This window comes from Plecotus auritus, assembly GCF_963455305.1.
Source record: "Plecotus auritus genome assembly, chromosome: 4".
In the NCBI taxonomy this organism is placed as follows: domain Eukaryota; kingdom Metazoa; phylum Chordata; class Mammalia; order Chiroptera; family Vespertilionidae; genus Plecotus; species Plecotus auritus.
The window spans coordinates 55871745-55893796 of NC_137775.1; the positions used below are offsets into that span (position 1 = coordinate 55871745).

The window sequence follows — 22052 nt, forward strand, 5'->3', positions numbered from 1 at the left end:
ATCGATGTGAGAAACATCAATCGCCTCCCACACACAACCCTACAAGGGATCTAGCCCACAACCTGGGCAAGTACTCTTATCAATCATCTGCATGGGACAACACTCAACCAACTGAGCCACACCAGCCAGGGCTGGATTATACCTTTTAACATTGATAACCAAAGGTTGAGATTTGAGGAAAAGGCTTTGCAAAAGGTATGTATGTAATAAAAACATTTTCCATAAAAACAAAGGCACCTTAAGCAGGTCCACCTATATCTCTAGATTATGGTCAGAAACTAATTTAACATTTTAAAAAATCATATAATCTTAAACTTTGCACTAAATGAGCTTGGCCTTTTCCCCCCCAACTGAGGTTTCATGTACCTGAAACAAATTAAGCAAATTGAAAAGACTGTGGCTTCAAAAAATACATAATCCTGTGGAGGAATAATAAGAACCTCATCACTCAAACCAATTCTGAAAGGAAAACTTAGTTGCCCCCTTCCTCAAGAACAAGATACAAAATTATAAAAATTTTCAGCCAAAACCGGTTTGGCTCAGTGGATAGAGCGTCGGCCTGCGGACTGAAGGGTCCCGGGTTCGATTCCGGTCAAGGGCATGTACCTTGGTTGTGGGCACGTCCCCAGTGGGGGGTGTGCAGGAGGCAGCTGATCGATGTTTCTCTCCCATCGATGTTTCTAACTCTCTATCCCTCTCCCTTCCTCTCTGTAAAAAATCAATAAAATATATTAAAAAAAATTTTTTTTCAAGTTCTATTTATTTTTCAACCTTCTAAAAATAAGGATTCATCTCTTAAAGAGCTAAATATAACCTATATTCTAAAAGTGATACTGTTCACCTATAATCTAATGCTTCCCTCTTTAACTTCCAAAATATTTGGAAATTTAATCCAAAATGTAAGAACCAACTAACCAGCCAGCAATGATATTTTAAGCTAAGAATAAATACTTAGGAAAATTTCGCACAATTATTTAGAAAACATGCCACTGAAGTATGAGGGTAAAGAAAGAACTTAGTCCCAAAAGGAAAAACCAGCACTACAAAAGGAAGCAGTCTCCCAAATGCAAATAGCTCAACAAAGATCAGTTACAGTTAGTTGCTCTGGACCTGGGAATTTGACTGCAGCATTTATTTATGTATTTATTTACACTTCATAGTGTAATATGGCTCAATTAACTATATGAAAATTAAAAAGGTATTTTAAAATCTGAATTACATAAAAAATGTTAAAGTAACTTATTGTAAAACAATGATCTGGGGGAAAAACCTCATACTTCTAGATAGACTTAGAACATCAGTTCTCAACCTCTTTTCTGACATAATACCGTGACCTAGTCCCGTGGTCGGCAAACTGCAGCTCGCGAGCCACATGCGGCTCTTTGGCCCCTTGAGTGTGGCTCTTCCACAAAAAACACGGTCTGGGCGTGTCTATTTTGAAGAAGTGGCGTTAGAAGAAGTTTAAGTTTAAAAAAATTTGGCTCTCAAAAGAAATTTCAATCGTTGTACTGTTGATATTTGGCTCTGTTGACTAATGAGTTTGCTGACCACTGACCTAGTCCAATGGGTAGACCTTTATTTGGACTAAATTTTTCAAAAATTGAAAAATAGTGAAACCAAGATGGCGGCATAGGTAAACACCTAAACTGCTGCCTCGCACAACAATATCAAAACTACAACTAAAAGACAAAACAGACACCATCCAGAACCACAGGAAAGCTGGCTGAGTGGAAATTCTACAACTAGAAGGAAAGAGGAAAGCACGTTGAGAATCAGAAGAGCTGCAAAAGGCTGAGGTACAGAGATGCACGCGCCCGTGGAGAGGACGGGCGACTGACTGCACGAGCGGCTGAGTGAGCAGCTGGCTCTCTAAAGTGGGAGGAAGATGGAAGCTCCCGACTGTGCTGAACTCCAGTTCCGGGCGAGTTTCTGGGAACCCAGATTCATTCGGGGAGAAACTGGACTGTCAGGAACACAGAAAGCACATTGAGACTCAGGAGAGCTGCAGAGGCAGAGGTCCGGAGGCACGCGTGTGCAGAGAGGATGGGCGACTGACTGCACGAGCGGCTGAGTGAGCAGCTGGCTTTCTAAAGTGGGAGGAAGACGTAAGCTCCTGACTGCGCTGAACTCCAGTTCCGGGCAAGTTTCTGGGAACCCAGACTCATTCGGGGAGAAACTGGACTGTCTGGCAACAGGCGAAACTTGAGGGCAGCTTTCTCTCAGAGGTGCTTGCAGCGATTACTGAGAGACATTGAGACCCAGGGGCCTCATAGGGCAGGGCTGACGGGAAGCCAAGGCTGTCTGCTCCGCCCTGAGACTCCGCCACATCCAAGTTGAGCCCAGAGGCTTTTGCAATTTTGCAAGTCTTGTCTCATAAGGGTGTCTCCAGAACAGAAGTTCTCCCGGTGTAGACACAGCTGATCCTCACAGCCAATTGGCCTGGAGGTCATTTCCTCCCAGTGATACCAACAACAATCAAGACTTAATTACAACAAGGCTGTACACACAGTCCACAAAGAGGTGCACCAAGAGTGTCCACCTCAGGTAACTGGGGAGGCAGAGCCACTGGGCCATATAGGACACCTAGCACACAAAGTTACTCTACCAACTCAGGGAAGCAGCGAAAATTCGGAGACAGAGAAACAGATCACAAACGAAAGAAATGGAGGAAAGCAAACGACTGGATATAGAGTTCAAAACCATGGTTATAAGGTTTTTCAAGAATTTCCTAGAAAAGGCCGATAAATTTAGCAAGACCCTCGAGGATATGAAAAAGGACCAACTAGAAATTAAACATACACTGACTGAAATAAAAAATATTATACAGAGACCTAACAGCAGACTAGAGGAATGCAAGAATCAAGTCAAAGATTTGAAATACAAAAAAGCAAAAAACACTCAACCAGAAAAGCAAAAAGCAAAAATAATCCAAAAATTTGAAGGTACTGTAAGGAGCCTCTAGGACAACCTCAAATGTACCAACATCCGAATTATGGGGGTGCCAGAAGAAGAGAGAGAGTAAGATACTGAAAACCTATTTGAAGAAATAATGACTGAAAACTTCCCCCACTTTCTGGTGAAAGAAATAGACTTACAAGTCCAGGAAGCCCACAGAACCCCAAACAAAAGGAATCCAAAGAGGACCACACCAAGACACATCATAATTAAAATGCCAAGAGCAAAAGACAAAGAGAGAATATTAAAAGCAGCAAGAGAAAAACAGTTAATTACCTACAAGGGAGCACCCATACGATTGTCAGCTGATTTCTCAACAGAAACTATGCAGGCCAGATGGGAGTGGCAAGAAATATTCAAAGTGATGAATAGCAAGAACCTACAACCAAGATTACTCTACCCAGCAAAGCTATCATTCAGAATTGAAGGTCAGATAAAGAGCTTCACAGATAAGAAAAAGCTAAAGGAGTTCATCACCACCAAACGAGTATTATATGAAATGCTGAAAGGTATTCTTTAAGAAGAGGAAGAAGAAGAAAAAGGTAAAGATAAAAATTATGAACAACAAATACATATCTATCAACAAGTGAATCTAAAAATCAAGTGAATTAAAAATCTGATGAACAGAATAAACTGGTGAATATAATAGAATCAGGGGCATAGAAAGGGAGTGGACTGACAATTCTCAGGGGGAAAGGGGTATGGGGGGTTCAGGAAGAGACTGGACAAAAATCCTACACCTATGGATGAGGACAGTTGGGGGGAGGTAAGGGCAGAGGGTGGGGTGGGAACCGGGTGGATGGGAGCTATGGGGGGAAAAAAGAGGAACAATTGTAATAATCTGAACAATAAAGATTTATTAAATTTAAAAAAAATTGAAAAAGAAATAAAATATGACAGAAACTCAAAAGTGACCCAAATCTTAGTGGTACATGAATATTACTTCCTCACCATGGGTTGTGGCGGACGGCATGGTGCAGGTTACACCTGTTCCCTGCATGCCAGCAACAACGCCACAACCTGCTCTCCCACACGAGAACGCTTATCAGATGCAAGTGAAGCAAGAGAATGCTATCTTCAATTTTCTCGGATATGTTTTTAAAAAGGAACTTAATCACAAGAAAACTACAAATAGTTTGTATGAGTAACAACTTGTAACACTTCACAGAAGACGGAGAATATTAATGTGTTGGATACCAGTTAGTCATCACTGTTCTAGAATGTTATCAAGGCTTTAGAAAATAAAACCCCATTCCCGAGTGCAGGAATTTAAAACTTATAGTTGAAAATTTTATAAAATTGATTATTAGGAAACTATTTCTATAAACCGGAGGTCTCGGACATAACCAGTTCTCAGCCTGAAACCTTTGTGGATTCCTCCCCTGTATATAAAATATACACCAACCATGACTTTTTGATATTATAAATAGTCAGAAAACGGGTAGCGTGAAGGTTCAAATGCTAAAAGTTGAGATGAAAAGTTAGAAGACTGGCTTTCATAAGGCAAGGTCTTAAGGCAGCAGGGTAGCTGCATCCCCGAATGAAGGAAATGCTAAACGAAGGCAAACTTCTGAAGGGCCAGAACTCCAATGAGGACAAACTTGGCAGTGTAATGGTCAAGTCAGGGCACTGCCATCTACATCCCTCTTGTCACTATTTTCAATACAGAGGCATGAGATTTATCCTAGGAGAACATCTGATTATATGATGGAAATCAAAGATGCGTGGATTAAAAAGCTGTGGTACGTCTACACAATGGAATACTCTGCTGCGGTAAGAAAGGAGTTCTTACCATTTGCAACAGCATGGATGGAGCTGGAGAGCATTATGCTAAGTGAAATAAGCCAGTCAGAGAAAGATAAATATCACATAATCTTACTTACTTATGGAATATAAAGAGAAACAGGTTTTATTTTACTGTTATATAGGACAGGAGCTGGCAAACATTTTTTGTAATGGACCAAATGGTAAATATTTTTAGTTTTGAGGTCACATCATCTGGTCTCTGTTCCTTTCTCCCCTCCCCAGTAATTTTTTAGCGTGCTAGCCACATAAAATCAGGGTGCTTGCCAGATCAGACTGTGGTTTGCTGACCCCTGATGTAGAAGATAAGCAATTCTAAAGTACCAACACTCCCCCAAAACTATTAGGAATTGGTGTTTCAAAGGACTGTAAGTGTAAGTGATTTATTCTAACTTTCCAAATGGAGAACTAAAGGCTCAGAGGGGCCCAAATGACTTGCTTACAGCAGAGGCCAAATGCTCACTTTTCTCTCCTTCCCCTTTCATTTTAGAATATTTACCCTCAAATTTGAGGACTCCCTTTACAATACAGTATACTGAAGCTTTGCTATACTCACAGCTTAAGATATTTGCTTAACCAGATATTTTCTACACATCCTTTTATCGTGTTTTAAAAATTCATACTAAAATAAGAACCAGGACCAACTTACAATACTTTGTGTACCCAGGGACAGGCTGGCTTCTGAGTAGAAGCTTGAGTAATTAGCATTCAAGATATGCATTGCTCTTCTCTCGTTAAGTCTGCTTAGAACACACTAGGCTATCAAGCAGACAACTTACAGGAAGAGTCTAATATTAGGCATCTGTAATTTTTTCTATTACAATTAACATAAACTAAAGCTTATTCTTTGTACCGAGTTCCCCATAGCATTTCTGATTAAAAACCTACTTTTATTACCAATGAAAAACAGTCTCTAAACCAAAACAAACAGTCAGACATCAAAATGAACTTTCTTCAAATTCAGAACTTGAATTTTAAAACTACTTTCTAAAACAATTTTACCACCCTATACCAGGAAAAAATCTTTCATGAGTCAATTCCGAATATAAGGTTTGAAATCTCTTGGACCTTTTGAAATATACTTACACAACATATGAACTTAGACACTATTATCACTGATAAACCATGTGTCATCCAGGCTGTTTAAGAAATGCCACCACATACCAGCTCCTGAAAGATCACAATTCCATCAAATACAGATTTGTGAACATTTTAATTTTAGCTAAGAGTTCATGTGTTTTCTCCACACCATGTCCTCACTTTTCAGGAAGAGAAATTTGATTCCTTTAAGATTGAAAAACAAAGATGGCCTTCTCCTTCATTAAAAAATGAAGAAAAAAAATCATCACTTCTCCTCAATGATCCCTATGTGGCTCCTAAATCTTCCTTTTATTCTACTCTATTTAAAAACTCTTCTTCTTGAAGTTTCCATTTAAAGTCCTCTCTGATTCTTTCTAACAACTCTGGTTTAAAAATAACATCCAACGCAGTCATTGCCAGAGCTTTCGCTGTACGCAAAGTATAGAATTGAGCTTCTTGTGATCCTAAAAGGTTGAGAAAACAAATCAAAATATTATTATAAATTATTAGTTTTCAGGCTCGTTCTCAATATCTAAATTGCCTCTCCACTGCCCACCACAATACAGAGCTTTCTGAGGTTAATCTAAACTAAACAATCAGAAAGGCAGCAACTAGTACAAAAGGAGGGCACGTGCCAAAATACTCACTTCTAACACTTACCAGCGGCTTCAGTATACTGTTCTGTATGATTCAAGGCATCAGATCCAATGTAAAAATATGGATGAATTCCAGGAACCACAAAACTAACATTTCCAAAATCAGTAGATCCTTGGAAAAGTAAGACAATCCATGAATTTCTAATGGCTAGTCCAATGGATATGAGATCATACTTCTCTCATTCAGGCTTCTCAGCACCTGGCATGATTTACTGTTCCTTCCCTCCTCGACATTCCTCACTCCTTTGGCTTCCATGACTCCACTCTTGCCTGACTGTCGGGCTTTCTTGGACCACTCTCTGTCTCCTCTAGACTGCTTCCTTTGCTTGCGTCCTAAGTGCTAGTGATCCCTAGGATTTCTTGGGCAACCTCATTAACTGTTCTCATATACCTTTCTGATATTGACAACCCCTAAAATCTGGAACTTTTGGGAGTTCCAGATTCAATAGGCTACTGAACAGCTCCTCTTAGAAATCCTGTAAGCACCTCAAATTTAACATACTAATCATTTATACCTCCCCCAATACCTCGACCTGCTCCTTCTCTTGAACTCCTTATCTTAATGAATGACATCAGCACCCCATTTTTATCACCAGTTTTTCTGAGTCTACTTCAACAACATCTATTATTATATTTTAGGAGATACATCTCTAAGATGCAAATGTATTAGTAATGTTTTTAAAGGGAAAAAAATCTAAAATAAACCCCAGCAGACTTATGATTATTTAAAACTGAACAGTTGCTTATTACTTCTCAGAAACCAAAAATGACCCCATATAACTACTTACTAAATACTTAGTAGCCTGCATACTGATGACTAAGAATGAATTGAAATTCTATTTCCCCTTTTAGTAGCTTATTCAAAACTTGTTTGTAATGGGTGATCATTTACTAAGTTATATAATGTTCAATCACCTGACACTAATATAATATTGTGTCAACTGTAATAAAAAATGCAAAATTATTTTTAAAAATTTAGAACTAAGAAAATTTAACACTGGAAATACTTAGAATATAAAGCAAAAAGTATGCTGGCTTTCATATATATATATATATATATATATATATATATATATACACACACACACACACACACACACACACACACACACATTTTTAATTGATTTCAAAGAGAAGGGAGAGGGAGAGAGAGATAGATACATAAATGATGAGAATCACTGATCAGCTACCTCCTGTGCACCTCACATTGGGGACCTAGCCCGCAACCTGGGCATATGGCCTGGCCGGGAATCGAACTGTGACCTCCTGATTCATAGGTAGACACTCAACCACTGAGCACACCAGCTGGGCACTATGTTGCCTATTTCTAAAAACAAACCTGCTTGTTTGACACTCTACAATCACTGAAGCGTCCATCAGTTTCCTTCCCCTAACCATTAAGTTTCTGAAAAATATAATTAAAAGCATCAGCAATACCTCCCTACCTTCAAAACTGTTAAACAAAACGAAAGATAGTATTCCTTTCCTCAAATAGCACAATACATAAAAGAACTTAATTACCTGAAGATACATTCAAAACTGCATCATCTTCTGAAATGAATTTTATTCCCAGCTTTTCCCCGTTTTCAATATAAGCTTTCCATAGGCTCTTATTGGGAAGAACATTGTAATAATCATGTGCTCCACCTTTAATTTCTACCTATTATAAATTAAAAAACAAATTTTGAAAAAGAAACACCTCAAATTCACCATCTGAATTTCAAACCAGCAATGGTTTTTTAATAGAAAGAGGTTAAGAAGGGGCATGTTCCCTTCTGGATATAAACTCTTTCAAGTCTCTTACCTTGGAAAAATGTATTCTGTTACTAAGAGTTCCTAGTACCCTATCTCCTTCGTTATGTATGCACCAAATCACATGACGTCACCTAGCTCCTAGCCAGTGAGTCTCAACTCCAGTCACCTCAGTAGGGTATGTGTCTGTGTGTGGGGGGAGGGGTGGTGTCAGACATCTCCACTTTAACCAGCACCCCCAAGGAATTCTGACGTAGGTGGTCCAAACACTCTGAGAAACACTTCTCTAGGCTGTGGCTTCTACAAGAAGAAATTACACTTTACTAATATTCAGTATATAAACCGATACTGACACCACTGCCTGGTCTGAAAGGTACAAAGGTACCCTGAGAAAAAGAAGATTCTTAATTCACAGATCTACATTTGATTAAACACTCCCTCAAATTAAAGATAATACCTAGGACATTAGCAAAAGCCAATTATAAAATGGCAGAGATGACATCTAACCTTAGCAATATCTAAATTAGAAACACTGACAACTTAATCAGATATTATAAGTCAGCCAAAATATAAAAAGTTACTAAAAAATCTATTTAAAATATAGACTTAAATCCAGTAACAATGAACCTTATCCTAAGGAAATATTACACCTTGAGATACTAGTGCATGATTGTAGTTCATGTATTTAAAATATGTATAATTATAAATAAACAAGGGTCAAATGCTTCATTTTTTACTTTGGACACTTAACATACCCTGTCTGCAAATCACTGTTACTGTCTGAGACACGGCTACTATCTGAACACATCTCCAGTCCAATGAGGGCAGAAAAAAAATAAGGTACTGGCACGCTCCCTCCTGGGTGCCTGCCTGCGCCTTCCCCCAGACACTTCATCTTTGCCTTCCTTTCTCCTAAGCTCCAAGGGCCCTTCTGCCTCAGTAACTTGTTTCCTGAGTCTATGCATCCCAGCTGGCTCACTTCTACTACTTCTGTAACTTTCTAAATAAACTTCCTCTTGTAATTTGAAAAAAGGAAAGAAAGTATTATGTATGAGGTTTAGACCCCAACTCTTCATAAACACGACCTCACTTAATTCTCACAAGAACCTTAAGCTAGGTTATATTATCTCCATTTTTCAAGATAAAATGGAGGCTAAGAGATACTAAATAACATTTCCAAAAGCTACAGAATCAGTAAGGCTGAGAGGCACAGATCCAGATCTTGTCTCTCCAACCAGATGACTGGTGCCCTGCAGGGCAAAATTTATGTCATTCTGTAACTTCTCATGCCACTGTATGCCCTACATAATTGGTACATAAATGTTACTGACTTCATGGTGCAAATAAACGAAACCTCTTGACTAACTTCTGTGTCTATTTTAACTTTCACTCCAGTAAGCCATAAGTATTTATGCCCCTGCTATATCTATCTAGAACTTCACCAAAAAATAGCTTTTGCTGATTTTGCCCTAGAAACTATATAGAGCAATTATAAAAGCATAACTACCAATAAGGACAGATAGAACTTGCAAAAAGGCAGGAATTCTAGCTCAGCAGAATCAGTTATTCCAATTACTGTGTAATAAGATGAAGTCTTCCCAGTGTAGACACTGAGTAAAATAAATAACAAGTGAAGACTTTCACATCAACTGTTCAGTCAACTGAATTTACATACTCAAGACAACACCAAATGAAAAAGCAAGTAAGATTCTAATCTAATTTAATATAAACAACCTTAGTCCACATATATATGTCTGATTATAATTTAGATTAACTCTTAAAAGTTCTTACTGTGCACCCAGTAGCCCAAGCTGCAGCTCTGAAGCAATCTTCTGCCTTTTTGGTCAAAACGGGAAGCTCTTTCATTGAGGGTGCACGGAAGTAATAGATTAATTCAGAATAAGAGGGAATGATATTGGGTTTTACACCACCATGTTTTATTATACCTATAAAAAGAACCAAATTACTGGAATTGAGCTTGGAGACCATTTCTTTAAGCTTAAATACACGCATAACATTTTCCAGCCAATTTGTACATAAAGAAAAATAATTTAAATGTATATGCTTCATAGATATGCCAATCAAAGACTTTGCTGTACAGCAAAAGTTTCTATATGTCCTACTGTGATATTTTCTAGCTAACAGGAAAAGAAATAAAATAATTGTCTATATGTACTTTATTCTAAGAAATTATTATTCCTGACTTTAAGAAACTATTTGAAATTTTATAACTATATTAAGCCTTCTGGAAAATGCTTTTATTTCAGTAGTTTATATTACAGTTGTACATTTTGATAAACATTTAATATGAGAAGAGAAAAAACCCCGATGGTGTGAAGTTCTATAATTACCCTTGTACTTAAACAATTGCATGAGTATTTTTTTATATATATTTTATTGATTTTTTACAGAGAGGAAGGGAGAGGGAGAGAGAGCCAGAAACATTGATGAGAAAAAAACATCAATCAGCTGCCTCCTGCACACCCCCTACTGGGGATGTGCCTGCAACCAAGGTACATGCCCTTGACTGGAATCGAACCTGGGACCCTTGAGTCCGCAGGCCGACACTCTATCCACTGAGCCAAACCGGTTAGGGCTGCATGAGTATTTTAAAAGGCATTTGACTCAGGGAAAACAATTTTTATTCTGAAAAAATGTGTCAAAGATCACTAAGTATTATTAACTGTTAAAATGAAAGCATTTATTTGGAACTACACAGAGAAGGAAGGTTTATCTCTTCAAAGTTATAACTAAAATAGATATACAAAACCCAATTGTATATAACCTGCTTTATAAAGTACTTTTTTTTAGAAACTAAGGTAGTGTAATTACAAACTAATTTAAGCCTACAGCTAAATCAGGTAAAAAAAAAAATAGGTATTGAAGTATAATAATTTCCCAAATCATAAAGAAATGAACTAAAAAATAAATTTATACCTTTAAGACCGTACTGTATTGATATAAAGGTAATTTTAAAAGATGTTACTTAGCCAAAACCGGTTTGGTTCAGTGGATAGAGCGTCGGCCTGCGGACTGAAAGGTTCCAGGTTCGATTCCGGTCAAGGGCATGTACCTTGGTTGTGGGCACATCCTCAGTGGGAGGTGTGCAGGAGGCAGCTGATCGATGTTTCTAGCTCTCTATCCCTCTCCCTTCCTCTCTGTGAAATATCAATAAAATATATTAAAAAAAAAAAAAGATGTTACTTAGGATTAACAGCACTTGAGTAAATAAAACCAGTAACCCTAACTTTTTTAAATTGAGAAAATGACAAAATTTTGTTATCATTAAAAGATAGGATAACTGGAAAGTCAAGTTCCAACTTTCAAATGACCACAGAAAGGTCCTTATATAAAACTACTGACCTCTAAAACTCAAAATGACTGTTGCATTTATATTTAATAATAATCTTATATGTCATCTGACCCACAAATAGGCAAACATCCTAGTGTCCTGCCATATAACTTCTGACAAATGTTTCTATACCCAATGTTTCTCATTTTTAAAAAAGCAAATATTAGTAATTATATTGCATTGAAATATATTAAGTACCATCTATTACACAAAATATTTGACATTCGCACCATGAACTCTCCAGGTTGGTTTCATTTGCTGTCTTAACACAGACAGATTGTTGTAGGCGAGAACAGCAGCATCTAATGCATTTACTCCCTCCCAGGGATAAGCAGCAGCGTGAGATGCTCTTCCATAGTATTTCACAGTTACACTAGGAAATAAAACATCATTTGGAATTATTTTTTTTTTCAATATCACTAAAGTAAGAAAAGCCAAGGAGTTAGAATTACCCAACTAGTATTCAAATTAATTCATACTGCTAGAATTTTCGTTTGCAAATCATTTGTAGCCATAACGGCAATTTTCGTAGTTTAGTTGTCGTTTATTATTATGTAATACAGTGACTGACACAAAGAAGGCATTCAAAAAAAAGAGAGAAAAAGAGAAACTGATCAATCGACCTCCTATGCAAACTGAATTTATACACAATTACCTTCAAACAAGTATGCAATACTGTATTAGGTGCTGAATTTACAAACATGGAGACTCCTGTCTCCTAGACTTGATGTGATAGTTCTATACCAAATGTCTGCAAAAACTCAGATAATTCTGTCTTAAGGGTGGGGGAAGGTGACATTGAAATGGGTTAGGACAGTGGTCGGCAAACTGCGGCTCACGAGCCGCAGTTTGCTACTCTGTTGACTAATAAGTTTGCCAACCACTGGGATAGGGGCTTAATCACAAGGAACAACAACAGCCTGTAATTATTGGAATAGAGAGTGTAGGTCAGTGGTCGGCAAACTCATTAGTCAACAGAGTGGCAAACCACGGCTCGCGAGCCGCAGTTTGCCGACCACTAGAGAACAACCTCTAAAAATCAGATTAGCGCGACTAGTATAGCTCAGTGGCTGAGCGTCCTCCTATGAACCAGGAATTCATGGTTTGATTCCCAGTCAGGACACATGACCACGTTTTGGACTTGATCCCCAGAAGGGGGCAGGCAGGAGGCAGCCCATCAATGATTCTCTCTCACTGATGTTTCTATCTCTTGCTCTCTCTCCCTTCCTCTCTGAAATCAGTAAAAATATATTTCTTTAAAAAAAGAAAGAAACCAGATTACTCTCAGTTCAAAATAGAACATGTGTCAACATACTGTTTGCTATTCTTATGCTTTTTAGGCGTTATTTTAATAGTCCAATTATGAACATCATATTAAACTCAATTAGAAGAGGCTTGCCAAGTACGAGTCAATTAAAATCAAGTAAGACATCACATCATTATCTTGCGATTTACTTCTTAAATGTATAAATATGGAGTTTTAGTCTCCAGTTAAGACAGAAAAGTATTCTAGAGACAGAGGAAAGACGATGTGAAGAGACAGAGAGAGGAGGCCATGTGAAGCAGAGGCAGAGATGAGAATTAGGCTGCCACAAGCTAGGGAATGTCTGGGGCTACCAGAAGGTGGAAGAGGCAGGAAGGGTCCTCCCCACTACGGGTTTTAGAAGGACCTTGGCCCTGTCACCTGATTCAGACTTCACGTTTCCAGAACTTTAAGACAATACATTTCTGTTCCTATTAAAAAAAAAAAAAAAAAAGATGTAAAAGTATTCTAATAGTCCGTTTTCCACTAAGAAGTTTATTTCAACTTGATTACTTACTCATGTTCAGCCACATCAGGGAGATAAGCAGCATTCTCTTGGGATGGATGGGCCATAAAAACAACATCAAGGTTTTTAAAAGCCCCGGCTTCAATTAAATCAATTTTGCCACCACCTTCTTCTTCCGCAGGGGTTCCAAGGACAATTACCTAGAAGGAAATACCTGTGTCAGAACAAAATAAAAAATCCTAGTAGGAAAATATCAAACAAGCTCTCTTGCATACGTCTTTTAGTTTATGGACATAATTATTCATAAGCACTTTTCCAGTTACTTATTAGTTCTTCTCACAACAACCCTGTGTGGTAGGTGAGTGATCTGTAACATCATTTTAGAGAAGGTGGTTTGGAGGTATAGGGTGAAGTGTCTTGCCCCACATCACAGAGCAAGTCTTCAGGGAGAGCTAGGATAAGATGTTCAGGCCTGTTCCTTACTGAATTAAGAAAAGATCTTAATTCATTAATCATTCATGAAGAACATTAAATAAATCTTTTTTTTCATTAAATAAATCTTAAGACCATAGTTAGGAATGGTATTACACAAACTTACTAATTCTTTTCTACCACTTCAATCAGGCAGATTTATTGGTCACCAAACACCTAATTAAACAAAAGAGAACTTTGCAGAATAAGCATTTTATTTTGATATCTCAGTTTAACTTCTTCAAACAATTCTTAAAGCAAAGAAAAATTATCTATAAGCAGCGAATATACTTCCAAGATCACGTATAAGGACACAAAGAACAAGTTGGGAAAAGTCTTGGCTTGCAAAGGGAATTGACATAAGTTTCATTTTCAGGTAGGACAGATAACCTGGCTAAAAACTCAGCTGACCATTCAAAATCAGAACTGTGTACATCTCCCAAAGTCTGGCTTTCTTTAGAAGTTATAAAGCACCCAAACTCTTAAATTAAGCTGCTTTAAACTCTTAACCCTTGACAAGTTAAATGTGATGAGTTCAAACTTGTTGACGTCTATGAACTTGTCACAAACCCAGTTAAAGCTAAATCTCTCCAGTGTTTCATGTAATGGCAAAGAACACCCCACCCCAAACAAAACAAAAGCCTAACCAGATGCCAAAACAAGCCCCTGAGCAGAAAAACGGAGGCAGCTAAACAGGAGAAGTCACAAAAGATGGAACTGCTAGGATAAAATTAAAAGGTTACTGACATTGGAAAAAAAGGGCTAAAGAATAAAGTAAGACGTTAGTCTTCCCCTTACCCTGAATGGCAATGATTGCATCTTAGCTCACAGAATGAATATGCCATCAGGAAAAACAGAGTAACACAAGATTACACTTGCCCTACGACCAACATAAACGACATTTCCCCGTTTACCGAACTGAGGTAGTTATTAAAAACATGAAACAAACATTAGGACTCAAAGATCAACTACATCTATGTAGTTGTGTGTGTGTATCTTTCTAGAGGTTTGGTAGTTGTAACGACTGATACTATCCTACCCAAAAACTAAGGATTCAAGCCCTGTGGCTCAGTGGTTGAGCGTGAACCTATGAACCAGAAGGTCACGGTTGGATTCCAGGTCAGGGAACATGCCCAGGTTGCCCGGGTTGCCCACTCATCCCCAGTGTGGGGCGTGCAGGAGGCAGCCAATCAATGATTCTCTCATCATTGATGTTTCTCTCTCTCTCCCTTCCTCTCTGAAATCAATAAAAAATATGTTTAAAAAACAACAACAAAAAAAACACCCAGAGATTCAAATTACAACTCCTATGACTGCCACAAACAGAAGATTTTGGGGGAGCCTAATGAAGAGGGGCTGTAGGTTTCCCTACAATAACCACTTCCAAGAGACTGCACAACCTTGTTAGCAAATTGCAGTGGCTACAGTTACCAAAAATAAACCTTAATGAACACCAGGCTTGGTCTAAGTTCTTTCGTAAGGGAGAACCCACTCAATTCTTTACAAATCCGTAAGAGGCAACAAAACCCAATACTCTGCAAAGCGTAGATAGGTCGGCAACTCATTAAGATTTACCCAGGGTCTCTGCCTTCTACCAAGGCGAGGCTGGGAAGTCTAGTGGCGTTCCTACACCTGCCCGCGGGTGGAAGGACACAGGTGCGCGGAATGCGTCGGGTCCTGCCGTTCCCAGGTCAGTACCGACCGGGGCAGGTGATGGAGTCCCGCGCCGGGTCCCACCTCACCTTCACCGGCGGAGGCGGCCCGGGGAGGGTCTCCAGAGCCCCCTTCACGCCCAGCGCGGCCGCCGCCCCGACCTCGGCGATTAGGTTGTGGCCGCAGGCGTGCCCGATGCCGGGGAGCGCGTCATACTCGCAGAGAAAGCCCAGGTGCAGCGGGCTCGCTGCCGACCGGACCCCCGGCGGCTCCCACTCGGCGCGGAAGGCCGTGGCCAGCTGGTAGTGCGGCTGCACCGTCCAAGAGGCGGCCGGTGGCTCGCACTGGAAGAAGCGCGTCAGCACGCCGTGGGCACGGTGCTCCTCGTAGGCCAGCTCGGGTTCGCTCCAGATCGCGCGGCTCAGGGCCCCCAGGCGCTCCGCCGCCTCGTCGATGCGCTCCGCGGCGCGCAGCTTCAGCAGCTCCAACTCGGAGGCGCCGCCGCAGGCGCCCCCCTCCACAGGTCGCTCCTCTCCAGGTCTCATCGTGCCCGGAGCGGTGACCGTCAGCACTCCTCTCCAATGCTACCTTGATCCTCCCCTCCAAACGCACCCCGCGCCTGCGCACGCTCCGAGGCCGCGAGAACGGGTGCGGCGTGCGCCGCCGGCTCCGCATCTTGCGGCAGACCGGTCCCCCTTCCCCCGGACCCCGCCTCCCGCGCCTCGTGGGGAACGTGGTCCGCCCCTTCTGCAGCTCGCAGGTGCTCCGCCCCAGGGCGGGGAGCGCTGGGAAGAACTGGGGCTCAGGAACTCATTCTCCTTAGCAGCCCAGATAACCGAGTTAACTCCAGAGTTATTATTACTTTTCCGTTGTTGCTTATTTCCCACAGCAGCGGAATGAGACCAGTTTTATTGGTTAACAGACATGGGAGATGGACTAAGTGGAACGTAGTCCCCTGAAAAACGCCACCCACCTTTCTAGAACAGTACCTGTAATAAAAATTCATACAAGGTTTTTAGTTCGTAAAACTATACGAAGAACACTGGTCTGTAGATTCTATATACTTAAGTGTTCGGTATTGCCTCCCACCCCCCACTTTCTTCTCCTTGAGGTTGCTGTGTTATTTAAAAGCTGCAACTACTGTCTATGAAGTATAGTTTTCTCATTAGAATAAAAACAGGAGCAGAGCAAGTGTCTAGTATAGCATCTGGAATGTAGACAGCACATACGTATTAGCTAGTGTAGTCTATTTGAGTAAAGTAAAACTAAGAATTTTAAATGAGTTTTTTAAAAGCCCAAATCAGAGATTAGTAGGAGATTTATGGTCATAATTATTCATATTGTTTTGTTGATTTGAATGCTTGTTTTGATCAGCAATAGCTTTGAAAGAACATATGACTGGTTTCGTTTATAATTTTGATGCTGAAGTCAAGTAACATGATATGCGCAGCTGGTCTTCACATAACTGGGTTCTAAGTTACCCAATGAAGAAATTCAAGAAGCCATACTCTCGTTTTTCTCCAGAGTGAAGCACAAAGTCTGAAAGTTGTCCTTGATGCCATGCCTATTAATAGTGTTAGGGGCAGAAATAGAATATTGGGGACTAGCTATAGTTATAAGAAATATTAATCATGCTCTGCTAACCTTGACTGCTTTGTACGAATTAAAGAAAGCACATTCTAAGCTGGCCAGGAGTTGTGTGCAACCCTCCTCCCCCCACCTGGGGGTCAACCTTGCCCCTGGGACCTGGAGTCAACCTTGGACTGCCGTCCATTCTCATTCACCAGTGCTTTGGTGGGAAGAGGAAAGCAAAGATTTCTTTACTCTGGAGAAGCAACATTATTTCTGACAGAAATACTAGCCAAATTTATGAGATGATACTGGATATTATTTTGGACTTCAGATTCTTTGGCAAGATAGACTAATAAGGTTTGTTTGTTTTTAATTAGGATTGAAATAAGGTAATAAAACAAAGTTCCCAACACAAACTTGCAAAGCATGATCTAAATGAGAAGAAAACAGTACTTTGAGCCTGGCTGGGATGGCTCAGTGGTTGAGCTTCGACCCAGGAACCAGGAGGTCAGACTTGGTTTCGGGCTCAATCCCCAGAGTGGGGCATGCAGAAGGCAGCCAAACAGTGATTCTCATCTTTGATGTTTCTAGCTCTCTCTCTCCCTCTCCCTTCCTCCCTGAAATCAATAAAAATATTTTTAAAAATATTTTGAGACATGGAAAAATAAATGAAGTGAAAAATAAAATGAAAATTAGGGAAGAGCAAAGGCAAATAGAAGGTGCTAGGGGTGGGGAAGGGATAAAGTTTTAAAATTACTAGTATTTCATCCACGGAGACAATGCAGATATTTCACCAGAAAATAGAAAACGCACACGTGCGCACAAACACACACACACACACACACAAATTTACATTAACACTTTCAAAAATATAGAAAAAAGGAAGTATTTCCAAAATTACACCAAATCTTGCCAATTATCTTTTCATTTAAAAATTAAAAATTTTTGGAACCTGAGCAATTTCCTCCAGAACCATCCCCTGGCACTGCATGACTTGGGGGCTGCCACTGCCTGCACACAGAGCAAGCAAAATACAGTGTCACCTTAGGATCTTGGTTGTTCACAACATCCCCTAGCCTCCTGCACCCAAAATACTTATAGGTAACTCCAGAGACATAGCTCTTTAACTGTTATCAGGTACCCTATAGGTAGCACATTAAGAAATCACTTCTGGGGAAGGTGTTAAAAAAAAACAACTGGCTGTCATTTTTCAGAAAGCAGCAAACTAAGAGAATAGGTTAGCTGAAAAGTGAATTTTGATCAGGAGTGAAGGGACATAGAAGAATTGTGTACACATTGTTAAGGAATTAAATTTTATCTAGACAATGGCTATCTGATATTATTAAGCCGGGGAGAGGTAAAACCAGGTTTTTCTTCTGGAAGAATAATTAATGACCACATGGAGGATGAATCAGAAACAGAGAGATTTTGGTCTGAGACAAGCTAAAAGGTTCCTGCAAAGTCTTAGGATTCCAGAAACATTCCACAGGCAGAAGTGACCAGACTTGATGCCTGATTGAATGTGTTTGCAGGGAGGGGAGGGGGGACACATGATGGAGAAAAGAAGGAAAGATGACTGGGGTTTTTAGTGTGAACAGCTGGATGGATGGTAAAGTCATCAAACAAAATATGGGCAATGGGACAGTTAGGGGCGAACTGATGGATGTGTGATAGTCATGTGGAGAGGAGGTGATACCCGCCATCTAAGAGACTAGAAGCAGTGATAAGGAAAGTGGAGGGGATAAAGAAACTGTGTTTTTGCCATGCCAGTGTGGCTCAGTGGCTGAGTGTCATCCTATGAACCAGGAATTCAAGGTTTGATTCCCGGTCAGGGCACATGCCCAGGTTGTGGGCTCGATCCCCAGTGGGGGTGTGCAGGAGGCAGCAAGTCAATGTTTCTCTCTCATCATTTTTGTTTCTATCTCTCTTTCCATCTCCCTTCCTCTCTAAAATCAATAAAAAAATTATTTTTTAAAAAAAGAAATTATTTCCACATTATCTACTATGCATGATGATTATACCAAGGGGAGAATTAAACCACCCAGGGAGTGAATGACTAGGGAGGAAAGATTTAAGCTGAGGAAGAAACTGGAAAATAAAAACAAAGGGGTTGATTTAATTCTTTTTGTGTGTGTGTGTGTGTGTGTGTGTGTGTGTGTATATATATATATATATTTATATCACATCTTCTTTCTTCATTCATCTATTGATGGACTCTTAGATTGCTTCCATATCTTGGCTATTGTAAATAAGTCAGACAGAGAAAGACAAATACCATATGATTTCAAAATAAATGAACAAAACAGAAACAAGCTCATAGATACAGAGAACAAATTGGTGGTTGCCAGATCACAAGGGGATTTGGGGATATGGGTAAAAATGGCAAAAGGGATTAACAAGCACAAATTGCCAGTTATAAAAGTAGTCACAGGGATGAAGAATATAGCATAGGGAATATAATCAATAATATTGTAATAACTATGTATGGTGTTAGATGGGTACTAGACTTATCAGGGTGATCACTTCATAAGTTATATAGATGTCTAATTACTATATTCTACACTTGAAACTAAGATAATATTGTATGCCAACTGTAATTAAAAATAAATTAAAAAACAAAGGGATTGAGCAAAAATGTCTGACAAAAGTGTGTTTCTTTGGTGTAAGGTTTTATTACTACGTTCTGTATAGATATCTTCGAATGGCCCACGAGGTGAAGGCAGCTATTTTAAAGCCTGGAATGTCCTGGTACTCAGTTACTTGAGGCTCCCTTTGGCTTCCCTCCCTCTTGGCAGTGAGATTAGATGCTCTGCTGACCATAGCTGTTCCTGGAAATGAGGACAGTGAGGTTCTTGCAGGGGACAGGTTTTGTCTTTGCCCTGATTCCCTGGGGCTTGTATATGACAACACTGCTGTGCTAGATGAGAATATTTCTCTCCTGAGGTTATGCTTCAGGAAAACGAAGAGAACTTTCATTGCTCCCCTGCAATTATTGATACATTTAGATCTTGGAACCAATCCTGTGTTTGAGGGTCTTTTAAGAAATGCCTCTCTCAATGTGTACACCTTGACCGTGGTTAATTATCACCTTTACTATGGATTCACTTCTCAAACTTCTTTGGTCATTTTGATGCTACATATTTTAAGGTTGCTAGTAGGAATGGATGGCATAGATGGCCAGAGAGTGCTTAAAATACTTAAGATGCTTTATAAAAGATGTAGTAAGTCTTTAATAAAAAAAAAAATGTGTGATCTGAAATTAATTAACATCTAGTAATTGGAGGCATGATGGAAGATAAAACAGGAAGCAAACTAGAAATTTCCAATAAAACTGATTAGGAAAATACTGTTACAACGTTCAGAAGGTCTTGTGCGTTAAGTGCCTTTCCCCTTTTGTTTTGCTACAGTGTGTGAGACCAAAGCAAGTAAGGAAAGAGGAGACAATAGAGGAAACTTCCAGCTGATCAGAAAAGATAGGAAAGCCAACTTAAGAGTTTCTTACCAGTTAGCATTTAAAAATATGTACTTTTAAAAATTATTATTATTGATTTCAGAGAGGAAGGGAGAGATAGAAACATCAATGACAAGAGAGAATCATTGATTGGCTGCCTCCTGCACACCCCCTACTGGGGATTGAGCCCACAACTGGGCATGTGCCCTGATTGGGAATCGAACCACGACCTCCTGGTTCATGGTCGACTGTTAGTTAATATGACAAAAATAAGCCTCTGACAAGTAGTTATATTAAAAATGGGGCAGTGTTAGTTGGTTCAATGGCTGGAGAGAAGTGGTCATTGGTTATAAAATTTCAGTTTTGCAAGATGAATAAGTCTTAAAGATCTATTGTACAGCATAGGGCCTATAGTAGACAATATTAAAAGATTGCTAAGAGAGTAGATCTTATTTTGGGTGTTCTTATCACAAAAATAATAATAATAAAGAGGACAGGAGGATATTTTGGAGGCTATGGATATAGTAAATAAAGGGAGAATGAAAGGTCCTCTATTTCCTGAAAGCTGATAGAGCTAGTGCTGCTACTAGCTACATGTGGTTGCTGAGGAGTTGAAATGTGGCTAGTGTGACTAAGTCATAAAATTTTAAATTTTACTTTAGATGTAAATAATCACATGTAGTTAGTGGCTACAGTACTGGACAGTGCAGACATAGAATATTTCCATTGTCATAGGAAGTTCTATTAGACCGTACTGAACTAGAGGCTAAACCAGACTCTGTTTTTGCAAGAGTATACTGATGTGAACTTCCTTCAGGAGGGCACATAAAGTCTGCTTGTTTCTCTGTATAATTTAGCAGCCATTGATGGTCATTGCCTAGATCCATGATTTCATTCAAGGTTACAAAATTGTAATATTCTCTGTCATTCCTTCTTTGTTTTATTGACTGAAATACTTTTAGAAATAAAATTTCCCTCATCAACCATTTGGGTTACCTTGAGGTATGTTTGTACAGAAAAGTTAGGATCAAAAGGTAATCAACTAGGTTTATTTTTTAGTATAATTATGAATTTGTACAATTAAAAGTATTTTATATTTTACTTAATTGCACTTATTCTTATTGACACTCAACTTGTCTTCTCTTTTGTCAGTATTGTCTTTTGGATCCTTTAACATGACTCCAGAAGCCTTTGATAGCTTCTTTCTTTCCGATATGACAAGATATTTCTTACTCACTCTTCCAAAGTCATGATTCCCTTTAGGAAAAAAATGATATTTAGAGACCATAGCCTAGGCTCTAAGGGTGCCAAATGCTACTGGACTGGTCATTGTTTCTAAGCCGTTTCAGTAAACAAAGGTAAGAAATATCCTTTTTTAAAAAAAATTGAGAAATAATTGACATATAACATTGTATTAATTTTAAGTGTAGAGCAGGTCCTGGAATAACATCGTTTCCTTGTTTCAATCAACTTTGTTTCATTATAATGTTAATGAGAGGCTATAGGAACTTAACTCTTGTTCATATCATTAGCCTGTG

The 22052-nt window shown here is 39.3% G+C and overlaps 1 protein-coding gene across 5 annotated transcripts; it reads right to left on the reverse strand.

The window, feature by feature from the left end:
* Positions 1–3790: 3790 nt before the first annotated feature.
* PM20D2 (peptidase M20 domain containing 2) lies at positions 3791–16215 on the reverse strand. 5 transcript variants are annotated; one of them, XR_013960534.1, is made up of 8 exons: positions 15581–16203; positions 13419–13567; positions 11829–11971; positions 10038–10192; positions 8016–8154; positions 7834–7899; positions 6499–6606; positions 5931–6302 (listed from the first exon to the last, which is right to left on the reverse strand). XR_013960534.1 is itself a non-coding variant. In XM_080666988.1 (7 exons), exons 1-7 carry the CDS (start codon positions 16034–16036, stop codon positions 6148–6150), a joined length of 1305 nt encoding a protein of 434 aa, XP_080523114.1. In that variant the 5' UTR covers positions 16037–16215; the 3' UTR covers positions 3791–6147. The 5 variants fall into 5 exon arrangements, 4 of the variants coding, with proteins under 4 accessions (XP_080523114.1, XP_080523117.1, XP_080523116.1 ...); XM_080666988.1 differs by lacking the exon at positions 7834–7899 and having other exon boundaries at positions 3791–6302; positions 15581–16215; XM_080666989.1 differs by lacking the exon at positions 7834–7899 and having other exon boundaries at positions 4843–6302; positions 6486–6606; positions 15581–16206.
* Positions 16216–22052: the final 5837 nt, after the last annotated feature.